At 59.0% G+C, this 11,863-nt stretch overlaps 1 protein-coding gene across 1 annotated transcript; it reads right to left on the bottom strand.

The window, feature by feature from the left end:
• Positions 1-1,347: 1,347 nt before the first annotated feature.
• Positions 1,348-10,583, bottom strand: CEL (carboxyl ester lipase). The gene is made up of 11 exons (XM_068984745.1): positions 10,518-10,583; positions 8,401-8,551; positions 8,201-8,323; positions 7,798-7,995; positions 7,125-7,255; positions 6,862-6,969; positions 6,643-6,760; positions 4,058-4,244; positions 3,364-3,567; positions 1,958-2,155; positions 1,348-1,663 (listed from the first exon to the last, which is right to left on the bottom strand). The coding sequence occupies exons 1-11, from the start codon at positions 10,581-10,583 to the stop codon at positions 1,348-1,350; spliced, it is 1,800 nt and encodes a 599-aa protein (XP_068840846.1).
• Between the last annotated feature and the right edge of the window lie 1,280 nt (positions 10,584-11,863).

Genomic DNA, 11,863 nt, shown 5'->3' on the forward strand with positions numbered 1-11,863 from the left:
GTGTGCCCCCTGCTCCTCGGGGGGCTGGGTTTGCCCCTTGTTCAGCTCTGCTGCCTGGGGCCACAGGACTCACAGCCCAGGCTCAGCCCGCCGTCTGTGGCTGGCGAGTGTTGAGGCGGCCTGAGCGCAGGTTGGAAAAGAATTTCCCAACACAGAGCATTTCCACAGGGAGTGGATTTATTAAGAACGAGGAGCAGAGATCAAGTGGGCACAGTGAGTGCAGTGACCTCCTGACAGATCAGGGAAGAGTTGACAACTTTCCTGAGTTAATAGCCAGTTCTTAGAGCCTCAAGACAAAATTCCTGCCGGAAGGTTGGCATTAGGTGATTGGTTCCGGCACTAAAGGGCTCTCACCGGAGAGGGCATCTTTGCCTAAGGGGGAGCCAGGAAGAAGCTTGTTAGCTCAGTCAGCTTCAGAGCTGATCTTGGTCCTGGGCTCCGCTTCTGTGGCCTCGATACAAGGTGTCGCACCTGTGGCCTTGGGGGCAGAACTCACCAGGGAAGGAGCCTGGGGCTGGCAGCTGGTCTTGCTGCCCCACGCACCCGCCCAGGACCCTAGACCCGCTGGCCCCTCACCCCCACCCCACAGTGACCACAGAATGGTCGAGGGGAGGGGAGAGAGGGAGCCCCCGGCCTTGTTGCGAGCACTGGCTTTGGAGTCTCTGGGTGTGACTCTTGCTCTGATGTCCTCGGGCACATACCCAGGCCGGATTCCCAGCGGCGGGGACGGCCCTGACCCTGCCCTCTGCCTCTCACGCCCTCACGGGGCACAGCCCCACTTGCGTTCCTCTTGCACCCTTTGCTCCTGTCCTTGCAGTGCGATGCTCTGTCCTTGTGGACGTGGAGCCGCCTGGAGGCAGAATCCGATTCTCTCCCCCAGACTGTAGTTAGAACAGTGGTCTCTCCCCACGCCCCAGAGGACCTGGGCGTGGCTGGGCTCCCGGGGTCCAGAGGCGGCCGCCCCCTGCAGAACCCAGTTTTTCTCTTGGCTGCGGCCCCGCCCACCCTCGGTAGCAGAGCCCAGCACCTGGGAGACGACGGCCTTTCATGGGGGGATCCACACCTGAGTCCCAGTCCTAGCCTGATGCTTCACTTCTATGGACCTGTTTCCTCCTCTTTAAAGAGGATGGTCCTGTTGGCTTCCTGGGCTTGAGGGCTGACGGATGGAGGGAAACACCTTGGGCCGGGCGCCTGGGGCTCGTGATAACAGAAGACCCCTTTTTCCTCCAGCTGGGTCTTGGGAGCAAAAAGAGACCCCAGAGAGAGATGGTTGAGGCTTTATTCAGGAGGCACTTGGGAGGGAAGGTGGGTCCTGGGGTCTCCTGTGGCCCCTGGAGGCCAAGGACATTAGAAGCCAATGACGACAGGCATCTGAGCCACCTCAGAGTCACCCGCAGAGGGTTCGGTGGTGTCCTCAGAGTTGTCCACCGGGGGCACGGGGCTGGCCTCAGAGTTGTCCGCGGGGGGCACCAAGCTGGCCCCCTCGCCGGTCACCGTGGGCAGTGCCTGGTAGGTCTGGGTCCAGAACTGCAGGTAGTTGGTCCTCAGGTGCAGCTTCATAGAGTTGCTATCCATCTGCTTGTTGATTTCGAGGTAGTTACCGTCTTCCAGGGTGTAGGGATCCCAGTTTGTGGGCACTGTCGAGTGGCCCGTGTTAGGGTCCCTGCAGAGTGAGAAAAAAGGCTGGGTGGCTAGGTGGGGCCAGGGCGCTCACAGGAGGCGGGAGACCCCCACCCCCTGCTCACCTGAGCAGTCTTCCACCCTCTGCCCCGTAGGCACTTCCACGTCTCCCAGGCACTGGTTGGGCACATGAACATCCTAGGGCCCAGCCGGGAGCCCTTGGCCTCACACGGACGGAGTACCCAGGCTCAGGGAGGGCAAGTGTTTAGGGGAACAGGGACTGAACCCCCAGCCTGCAGGGTGATGTGGACAGAGGCCGTCCCCACCCCTGTCTTACCCAGTTCTGGCAAAGTTGGTCCAGTAGGCAATCATGGCCTTGGAGACAGTCCTGTCTTGGGCCCGGTAGCCCAGGGGGGTGGCGAAGGGCTTCCCGAAGACATACTGGAGGTCATCGGCATGGTCAGCCCCCATCCACTTGGGGTAAAGGGGCATCCGAGAGGGTTGGGAGAACAGGTAGGTGTAGGTGTTGGCGCTCCTGAGGAGGGAGGGAAGACCGCCCAGGTTGGCAGGGTGCCCACCTGGGGCTGCCCACCCCAGAGATGGGCCCCAGGGGAAGGCCATGGAGGCGTAGGGAAGGGTCTGGGCAATTCCCACAAGACTCAGGAAGGGGAATTCCCTGGCAGCCCAGTGATTGGGAATCGTGCTTTCACTACAAAGGGCACAGGTTCAATACCTGGTTGGGGAACTGAATCCCACAAACTATGCAGCAAGTTCAAAATAAATATATTAAAAAAAAAAAAAAGACTCAGGAAGGATCTGGATCTTTTCACCCAGGAGAAGGAAAACTGTGGCCAAATTTTTGACTTCATGGATTCTACAATTTCAAGTGCATTTACACTTGGCCTTCACCAATGGTATAGAGGCATCTTCCTTCATAATTCAGTATCAAGAGAAATTGTTTTTCTCTGCACATGAATCTGTATTCTTGATTTGATGGGGCAAGGTAGTATGCATCCTCAGTTATTTCCTTTTGGCCTCGACTGACAGGAAGCTCCAACCAAATTTATTGCCAAATTTTCATCCTAGATTTCTGCGTGTGTGCTCAGTCATGTCTGACTCTGTGACCCCACGGACTCCTCTGTCCATGGGGATTCTGCAGGCAAGAATGCTGGAGAGGGTTGCCATTCTCTCCTCCTGGGGATCTTCCCGACCCAGGGATCGAACCTGTGTCTCCTGTATTGACAGGGAGATTCTTTACCACTCTGCCACCTGGGTTCTAGGTGGAATTTTATCTTCCTACGTTTTAAGCATCCCTCGCTTATTTTTCATTTTCGTTGGCTATTATCACATGGAAGGTTTAAAATTGGCCGCAGGCTTGTTCTGAAAGTTGTCAAATTTGAAACCCACTGCAGAGAATATCACCCAGTGGTGCCGCCTTCCAGACAGCTTGCGGATAGAAGGCCAACTCAAGGACTTTCTGACAGGGAGGGCCGAGGGGTGTGGGAGAGCGTGCAGGCCTGGCCTGGGCCGGGAGTCACAGGAGGGTTCAGTAAAGCCCCCGAGCTGAGGCTGGGAGGACGGGCCCTCTCAAGGCCCGTCAGGCCTGGCAGACAGCGCAGGCACAGGTGGGAACTGAGCCTGGCTTTCCCGGGCCTCCTGGACTCCTGGGAGCTGCCTGCCTCGAGGCCTCGCTGGGAAGGTGTTTGGGATCCCTGGTGGGCCACCCCCGCCCGCCCTCCTCACTTGGCATGGCTCCTGTGCTGGGCCACGGCGATCTTCGTGGGGATCAGGAAGAGGATATCAGTTTCCAGGTCCACCATGGTCTTCTTCCTGGTCTCCTGGGACGAGTCCTGGGCCCAGGGCTCAGTGTACACCTCGTACGTGGCATTGGCACCTCTGAGCCCCTTGGTGACAGTGAGCCCGCTGACCAGCTTATAGAAGTCTTCCCTGCAGACACCAAACGGGCACTGGACCCTCCACCCCCTGCCCACAGGAGGGTATCTGCCGCCCTGTGACTGCAAGATCAAACCAGTCAGGAAATCAACCCTGAATATTCACTGGAAGGACTGATGCTGAAGCTGAAGCGCCAGTACTTTGGCCACCTGAGGTAAAGAGCCGACTCACTGGAAAAGACCCTGATGCTGGGAAAGATCGAGAGCAGGAGAAGAAGGCAGCGACAGAGGATGAGATGATTGGATGGCATCACTGACGCGATGGACATGCATTTGAGCAAGCTCTGGGAGATGGTGAAGGACAGGGAAGCCTGGCGTGCAGCAGTCCATGGGGTTGCAAAGAGTCAGACGTGGCCGAGCAACTGAGCACCAGTAACACCGATGCAACAGACGGTCACGGACGGCCCCTCACCGCCGTCATGGTGCCGACTTCCTCATTCGGCTGAGGCCACCCCCTCCGCACCCCCTCCACTTCCCCAGCTTACTCCGTGACGTCCCGTTTGTTGCTGTTGATGGCTGGCACATCCAGCCCGACGAAGAGGTGGCCGTCCATGTCGTTGGTGCCAGCTATGTAGTCGATGTCCGCAGCGTTGGCGTACAGGTTGACGGGGTCATCAGGGATGAAGTCTCCATCGATGACGGGGACAAAGGACAGATAGTGCAGCTTGGGGTCTGGGGGCGAACAGCAGCATGTTCTCAAACCTTCTGGTACCCACCTGCGCCTCCCCCAGACCTCCGGGGCAGGAGCTGACTCCATCCTGAGGCCACCAAGGAGCTGCACCTCCTTTGATGGAGAGCAAGGTTCCTCGGCTTCAGCATTATTGACCTTCTGACCCCTTCATTCTATGTCGTGGGGGCGCCATCCTGCGCAGTGTATAGTGTTAGCAGCCTCCCTGACCTCGACCCACTAGACTCCAGTGGTGCCCCGTCCCCGACTGCCACCACTAGAACCGCCTGCAGGCTCTGCCACGCATTCCCTGGGTGCAAAATCACCCAGGACGAGAAGAACTGGTCCAGGCGCCAGACCTGCTCTCTCTCTGCAACCTGATGCCCTCTCCCTGTTCTCTCTCTCTCTTTTTGTTTTTTGGTCCCTGTTCTCTTGCTCTCTTAAATCAAGAAGGAGGAAAGTCTAGAAATCCTGGAGGGGACCGTTGGAGAAAGAGGTGCCCCCTCTCTGTTGGGGGGCACTGGAACCCACCTCTGTGGCGGATTCCAGTGTGTCAGCCAGAAATGGTGTGAGACCCCTGAACTGGCCCCAAAGGACCGTATGCCCTGCCCCCATTAGGCGTGTCCCATTTCGCCTCCAATTCAGCTCAAAACAAAACACAGTCACATTTCTGCAAATCCGTGGCTGTTGCTACCAGGACACCAACATCCAAGTGCTCAAATCTCTTATATAAAATGGTGCACTATTTGCATACAATCTACCGACATCTCCCCACATACATATGCGTGTGTGGCTCCTCTGTCCATGGGATTCTCCAGGCAGGAATACTGGAGTGGCTTGCTATTTCCTTCTCTAGGGGATCTTCCCAACCCAGGGATTGAACCCCTGTCTCCCGCATTGGCACACAGATTCTTTACCAGTGAGCTACCTGGGAAACCCCCATCCTCCCATATACTTTAAATCATTTCTAGATGACTTTTAATACGTAGTGAAAAATAAATGATGTAAATAATTGTAAATGCTATGCAAACATTATGTAAATAGTTACAGGGCATTCTAGGATAGTGATGGAGAAGGGTATGGCACCCCACCCCAGTACTCTTGCCTGGGAAATCCCATGGACGGAGGAGCCTGGAAGGCTGCACTCCATGGGGTCACTGAGGGTCAGGCATGACTAAGTGACTTCACTTTCACTTTTCATTTTCCTGCATTGGAGAAGGAAATGGCAACCCACTCCAGAGTTCTTGCCCGGAGAATCCCAGGGATGGGGGAGCCTGGTGGGCTGCCATCTATGGGGTCGCACAGAGTTGGACAAGACTGAAGTGACTTAGCAGCTTAGCAGCTAGGGTAGTGAAAGTGAAAGTCTCTCAGTTGTGTACGACTCTGCGTGTCTGACTCTTTGCAACCCCATGGACTATACAGTCCATGGAATTCTCCAGGCCAGAATACTGGAGTGGGTAGCCGTTCCCTTCTCCAGCGGATCTGCCCAACCCAGGGGTCGAACCCAGGGCTCCCACATCACGGGCAGATTCTTTACCAGCTGAGCCACCAGGGAAGCCCAAGAATACTGGAGTGGGTAGTCAATCCCTTCTCCATCAGGTCTTCCTGACCCAGGAATCGAAGCAGGATCTCCTGCATTGCAGGCGGATTCTTTACCGAGCTATCAGGGAAGCCCTGCAGTGGGGTGGGGGGTGGGCAGGGGGTTGCGGGGAGGGCGGGAAGCCAATTCAAATTTTGCTTTTTGGAACTTCCTGGAATTTTTTTTTTAATGTTTCCGAGCTGCAGTTGCTCGACTCCCCAGATGCGGAACGCTCAGATATGAAGTTGGTCTGCGTCTTGAGCCACGATGTTTACGTAGCACTTATGATTTACTTCACATTAGGTCCAGATGCAAACGATGGCGTTTGCATTGCACTTTGCCTTAGAAGGAGGGAGAGAGAATGACAGCTTCCTGTGTTGATGAAATTGACACCTGCAGGATTCTGCCACTGGGCCCCCTGGCCTTCCTGGGATACAGAGCAGCAGAGCTAGAAGGGGAACGCTGCAGCAGGTGTTCAGGAGATGTTTGCTGAACTCATGAGCGGAGGAAAGAATGAATGCTTATCTATGTGCAGAGGCTTTCTTGACCTGGGGTCCATAAATCTGCTGAAAATCATGTACGAATGATCGCCTATGTGTGCGTGGTTGGGGATGGGGCCAAACTGTTCTCCAAGGGGTCATGACCCACCGAAGACAAGAGGAAAGACGCCTCCCCCACTTCCAGCTGTGGCCACAGAGGGCTGCCAGGGCAGGGGTGGCAACGAACTGCCTGGGGATGCCAGCGAGCTGGCGACAGAGCCAGGATGAGATCCAGCGCCCAGTGGGGAACCCCTGGGTCCCCAGCCCCCAGCAGCCCCTACTCACATTCCGTGCTTCCCAGGGGCAGCTTATAGGCCAGCGTCAGGGCATGGGGGTCGGTGATCTTCAGACACCCAGCCATCTTGGTGGTGTCGTCCACGGGGCAGCCCACCTTCTCTGCAATCTGGGGGTTGGGGACAGAGAGGCAGTGCTCAGGGTGTCAGACACAGGGTCCAGAAGAGAGTGAAAAGGAGGGAGGCCCCGCCCCCCAGAGCCCCCCCTTACCCTTTTAGCCCAGAAAAGGGGATTCTCCTGGATGGCCCATGGGCACAGACCCACGCCACTCTGGCTGATGGCTCGCTTGATGAGGCCCTTGTTGTAGGGAGAGAGGGTCTGCAATACAGAGAGGTCCAGTCACCCCCTGCGCCCGCCTGTCTGCAGGGCTCAGCCAGGGACACCCCCACGGCGGCGCCTGTCAGCCTTGCTTCTCCCCATCACCATTGACTGCCTCCCACTCCTCTGACCAACCCCTTTAGGGGCCCCCAGACCTGCAGAGAGACGCTGGCACCTCCGGCCGACTCCCCAAAGAGGGTGATGTTGTTGGGGTCTCCTCCGAAGGCCTCAATATTCCTCTTCACCCAGGCAATGGCCATGTGCTGATCCCAAAGGCCATAGTTACCTGTGGGCGGGGTGAGGGGGCTTCCTCAGGGGGCTTGCCCCACATTAGGCACACAGTCCATGTGAGTGGGATGAGATTGTCCCTGACGGCGTGGAGACCCTGTCCAGCCCCAGGGTGGTGCGTGGTGTGTCCCCGGGAGGCTGGGTGGGTGGGTGCTGGGGGAGGGGCATCTCAGGCTGGGGGAAGGGGAGCTAGAGGCCCTGGGCTCAGCTCTCTCCTGGCCAGAGTCCCTCCTGTCTGTCCAGGGACTTCTGTGTCCTTCCCTGCCCCGCCCCGAGGTGCCGCCTGGGTGTGCCAGCTCCTGTGTCTCTCAGTGGCTCCCACCCCCACGTCTCTTGGGGTCTGGCCAGCTGGCCGGCAGCCTCTTCTCTTTCGCTTCAGCTGCCAAGCGGCTCCTGTGTCTCACGGTGCAGCTCCAGCCCCCCTCATTTAGCAGATGGGAGGCTGGGCCCTTTCTGGGGGGCTGTAGGGAGCTATCTGGGGATGAGGGACGCTCAGGGGCCCGGCACACTGGCTCCCCCCGCCTGGTGCCCCCGGCAGACCTGGCAGGTTGGAGTCCCCAGTGCTGAGAAAGCCCAGGGGCCCAACGCGGTAGTTGAAAGTGACCACGATGACGTTGCCCCGCGTGGCGATCTCCTCCCCGTCGTAAAGGTAGTTGCTGAGAAAGTTGGCCCCCTGGCTGGACCCCATGAGGAAGGCACCTCCGTAGATCCAGATCATGACGGGCAGGTCGTGGGAGACTGAGGGGGAGGGGAGCAGGCTCCGTGATGCCAGATACACCCCTCCGACACGCCCACACCCCTCCCATGTCCTGCCCATCCTCCCCACCCCTTCCGATCTGTGCTGATGTCAGGAAGTTCAGCTCTGGAGCCCCCAGACACAACCCAGGGGCCGGAGCCAGGCCTCTGGCTGTCTGGGGAGCTGGAGGGCGCGGGGGGGACAGACCTTCCTTCCCGCCCTGGGGGACCCAGATGTTGAGGTAGAGACAGTCCTCATTTCCGTAGGTGCTGTCCTGGGTGAGCGTGGCCTGCAGGCACCGTTTCTTGAAGTTCTTGGCCTTCAGGATCCCTGTGGGCGGCCGGAAGAGCTGGCGTGAGTGTGGGCCCCCCAGCCTCGGGACCTGGCCCACCCTCACCTGCTCCGACCTTGCCAGCCGGGGTGTCGCTCGGGCTTCTCCAGGGCCTTGGGGGCGGCGGCGAAGGGGATGCCCTTGAAGATGTCGACAGAGTCTCCAAAGAGGCTCAGCTTCTTGTTGACGCCCTCCACGAAGCCACCTTCGGTATACACGGAGCCCAGCTGAGCAGGGAGGGAAGAGTTCAGGGGGGCTCTGGCTGGTGGGCCCCCGGAGGAGGAGAGCCCCCCTGCAGGCTCCAGGTTCCCAGAGGTTCCCCCGAGACAGCTCCAAGGAAGGGCCCACCTGCATCTGGGACCGAGACCCCTGCCACCTGCTCATATCGCTGGAGGAGCCCGTTCAATCCCCATCCCACCCCACCCGTACCCCCAGGGTGTCCTGCTCCCTGAATCTCAGAGGGGGCTGGTTCAAGCCATGTGTCCGCACTCAGGGAAGCATTCCAAGAAGGCTGGGACAGGTGGGGTGGAGGTTTGGCTTCTCATCATGGCTGCCCGTGACCTTGAGCCTCAGTTTACCTGCCTGTGTGGGTGACAACACTATCCCCTTCGTGACCTGTTGGCTTGCCCAGCTGCTGGCAGTGGTTGGCGCCTGAGGGACGCCGAATGGTTCACGCCCAGCAGTGAGCTCCCTGATCAGCAGGCCCTTCTTCCTCCTCCCCCCATCTCCCCCTTGACTGAGTCCCCTCAAATCCTCACAACCCCTGTGCTCCAAGCCAGGACAGACCCCTGCTCACCCAAGATTGCTAGAACTCCCACTGAGCTGGCGCCAGCTGGGCCCTTCTCTCCCAGAGCTTTGCCCCGCTGATCTGGGGGGAAAGCAGGTCTGGGCTTTCTGGATCTGTCCTGAGCTAGGTTCCAGGGGGGTGAGAGTGGGCCAGCCCCACATCCCAGGCCTGCCCAGATCCCAGCCGCGCTCTGATCTAAGTCTGGGCTGGGAGGGGCCCCCTGCCTCGCTGGGGCAGGGGGATCAAAATTCCAGGCCGGGCTGGAACTTCAGAGGAAGAAGCCGGGAGCCAGCCCTGCCAGATGCCCTGGGAGCTGGGCTCCTGTCTCTCCCATCCCTCCACGCTCCAGGAGTTTCTTCCTGAACAGCCTCCCTGGCTGCTGGGAGAGGGCACTGGGGGGGCTCGGGGTTGACAACTTTGTGTGACTGAGACCAGCCTGAAGGCCCCTCACGGTGGACAGGGCGTGGGGACCCTGGCCATGGTGGCAGTGTGGGGAGGGGTGTCGCTGGCTGCTGGAACAGCACAGAGGAAACCCGGGCCCCGTCAGCCCCCAGGAAAGAACCCCCAGAAGGAGAAGAGTGGCAAAAGGCGCCCAGGACCAGGCCTGAAGCTCTGGGCAGCAGGGGTCCGAAGAGCAGGCTGAGGGGTGGAAGGACCAGCCTGGGGGTCGCTTGGACCCTCGACCGGAGCCCTGCCAGAGCACCCACACCATCTGCATGTGGCTATTGGCTCCATCCTGGAAATGTCTCCCTGCCTGGGTGCTCACACCCGCAAGAGGTCAGTGAGGGTGGCCAGGGTTGGCTGCCCCAGGAGGGTTGGCTGGGCCTCCTGACTTGTGTCTGGGCAGAGAAGCTGTAGCAAGCAGGTGCTGGAGGAGCAGGAGATGGAGGTTACACCAGAAACTGGACTCCAGGGTTGGACTAACGTGGATTCCAGATTCCTGCTCGGCTACAGTGGCTGTGTGATGTTGGGCAAATCGCTCGTCTGCTCTGGGGCCCCATCACCCCTTCTGGGAAAGGGGGACCACACTGATGTCTCTAGAGAGACAACAGAGCCAGAGGGGGGTTGTGGGTCAGGTGGTTGACTCAGCAAGGTTGACCAGTTACACTTGAATTTCAAATAAACAATGATATATATATTTTTAAGTGTATGTCCTAATCATTGGGTGAAACATACACCAAAATTGACTCGTGGTTTATGTGAAATTCCCGTTGAATTAGATACACTGTATTTGGCAGCCTGAGGCATCCATGCTGTTAACAATGGTGGTCGGGTTCTGCCAGGTTCTGCCAGTGACTGTCTGTCTTCCCCCTGCTGGTCCCTGTCCCCAGGTTCCAGGTCTGGCTTAGCGAAGGTGAGAGGGGGCTCCCTCCCATGGCTAACCCCTCAGCTGGGCTCTCGCTTACCTTCGCCGCACTCGCGACTGACAAGCAGCAGGCGAGGCCCAAGACGACTAGCTCCCAGCGCCCCATGGTGTGCGGCTGCCTCTGCGACACCTGCCCTCGGGGCCTGCAGGTATTTATGGGGCTGGAGCCAGCCCAGAGCCACCTGCAGAGGGACCCTTCCCCTCCTCCTGGCATTGGTCCTTCCTCCAGGCTGGCCGCACTCCAGGTGGCATACCTGGGGCCAGGGGACAGCTGCTGTTTCCAGCAGGGCTCGGGCTGGGCCAAGGTCACACGCACACACGTGTGGGCATGGTCTGTCTTTCCCAGGGTCCGCTGCTCCCGCGTGACCTGGTCCCCAAGAGGCATCTGTGCAGGTGACTGCCTACCTGGGAGCCCAGGCAGATGGCAGGGCGGTGGGGAGGGCAGGGGCTCAAGGACTAGGGCTTGGCTGGGTGCACAGTGCCGACAAAGGACTTGCTTTTGCCCTCGGGGAAATGGGCTCCCTGTGACCCCGTACCCTGACTGCAGTTCAGCAGAGGCTGTTTACAGGGTCTGGGCCTATGACTTCTGGGACAGAGCTGGCCACGGGCTACCGGGCAACTGGTGTGGCCCCCGGCTGGTACCCAGGGTGCGCTGGGTGTCTGTACGGTGTGAGGTGGGGGTGAGGGCTGAAGCAGCGCCAGGCCGTCACCAGGCAGCACAGTGGGAGGCGGGGACGAGACTCCAGTCCAGCCTGGAGGCTTTCCCTAAGGAAAAGGAAGGGCAGGGCTTTCCAGCCACACAGACGACCCAAGCAAAGACCCCGGGTCCACCACCCTGTGGCCAGGACCCAGAGACCTGCAGAAACACAGTTGGTCCATCTGCCTGTCCGCCTATCATTTCCAGCACCCAGATCTTTTGTGATGCAGAGTGGAGAGAAGCTGGAGAAATGTGGGAGGGGTGGGTGGCTGCAGGTGGGAGCCAGGAGTTAGGTTGCCGGGAAGAGGAACGGTGCAGGCTGGGCTGGGCCGCAGAGGTTTGAAGGATGCCGGCAGTGACAGAAGATGAGCTTGTTGGCTCACACCTTTGCCCAGCCCCTCCAGTTCTAAGAATCTGCTCTAAAGGAAGTGACTCTGATTATGGAAGAGGGGAAGCCTCCTGTGCTTGAAGTTCAGTGGCAGTAAAAACCAAGGAAGGCGGGGGCACCCGAAAGCAAACGGTGGCCTGGGTCTAAGACAGGAAGTGAGGTGGAGGAGCCTGGACCATCACAGTGCCCAGAAGCAAGAAGGCTGGGAAGACCAGATGGTATGTCAGAGGACACAGCAGCCAGCCTGGGGCTGTTCTCAGGCCAGAGATGAGACGAGCTGGGCAGCAAAAAGCAAGACTGC

Source organism: Capricornis sumatraensis, chromosome 1, assembly GCF_032405125.1.
Source record: "Capricornis sumatraensis isolate serow.1 chromosome 1, serow.2, whole genome shotgun sequence".
Taxonomy (NCBI): domain Eukaryota; kingdom Metazoa; phylum Chordata; class Mammalia; order Artiodactyla; family Bovidae; genus Capricornis; species Capricornis sumatraensis.

What these genes read in the sequence shown, in the direction of transcription:
- CEL (XM_068984745.1), bottom strand. Translation starts at nt 10,583, where the DNA reads ATGGGGCGCTGGGAGCTAGTCGTCTTGGGCCTCGCCTGCTGCTTGTCA. An exon ending in AACAAACGGGACGTCACGGA is followed by an intron (nt 3,568 to 4,057) that starts GTAAGCTGGGGA and finishes TGGTGTCTGCAG; the next exon opens with GGAAGACTTCTATAAGCTGG. An exon ending in ACCAACTTTGCCAGAACTGG is followed by an intron (nt 1,664 to 1,957) that starts GTAAGACAGGGG and finishes CTCACTCTGCAG; the next exon opens with GGACCCTAACACGGGCCACT.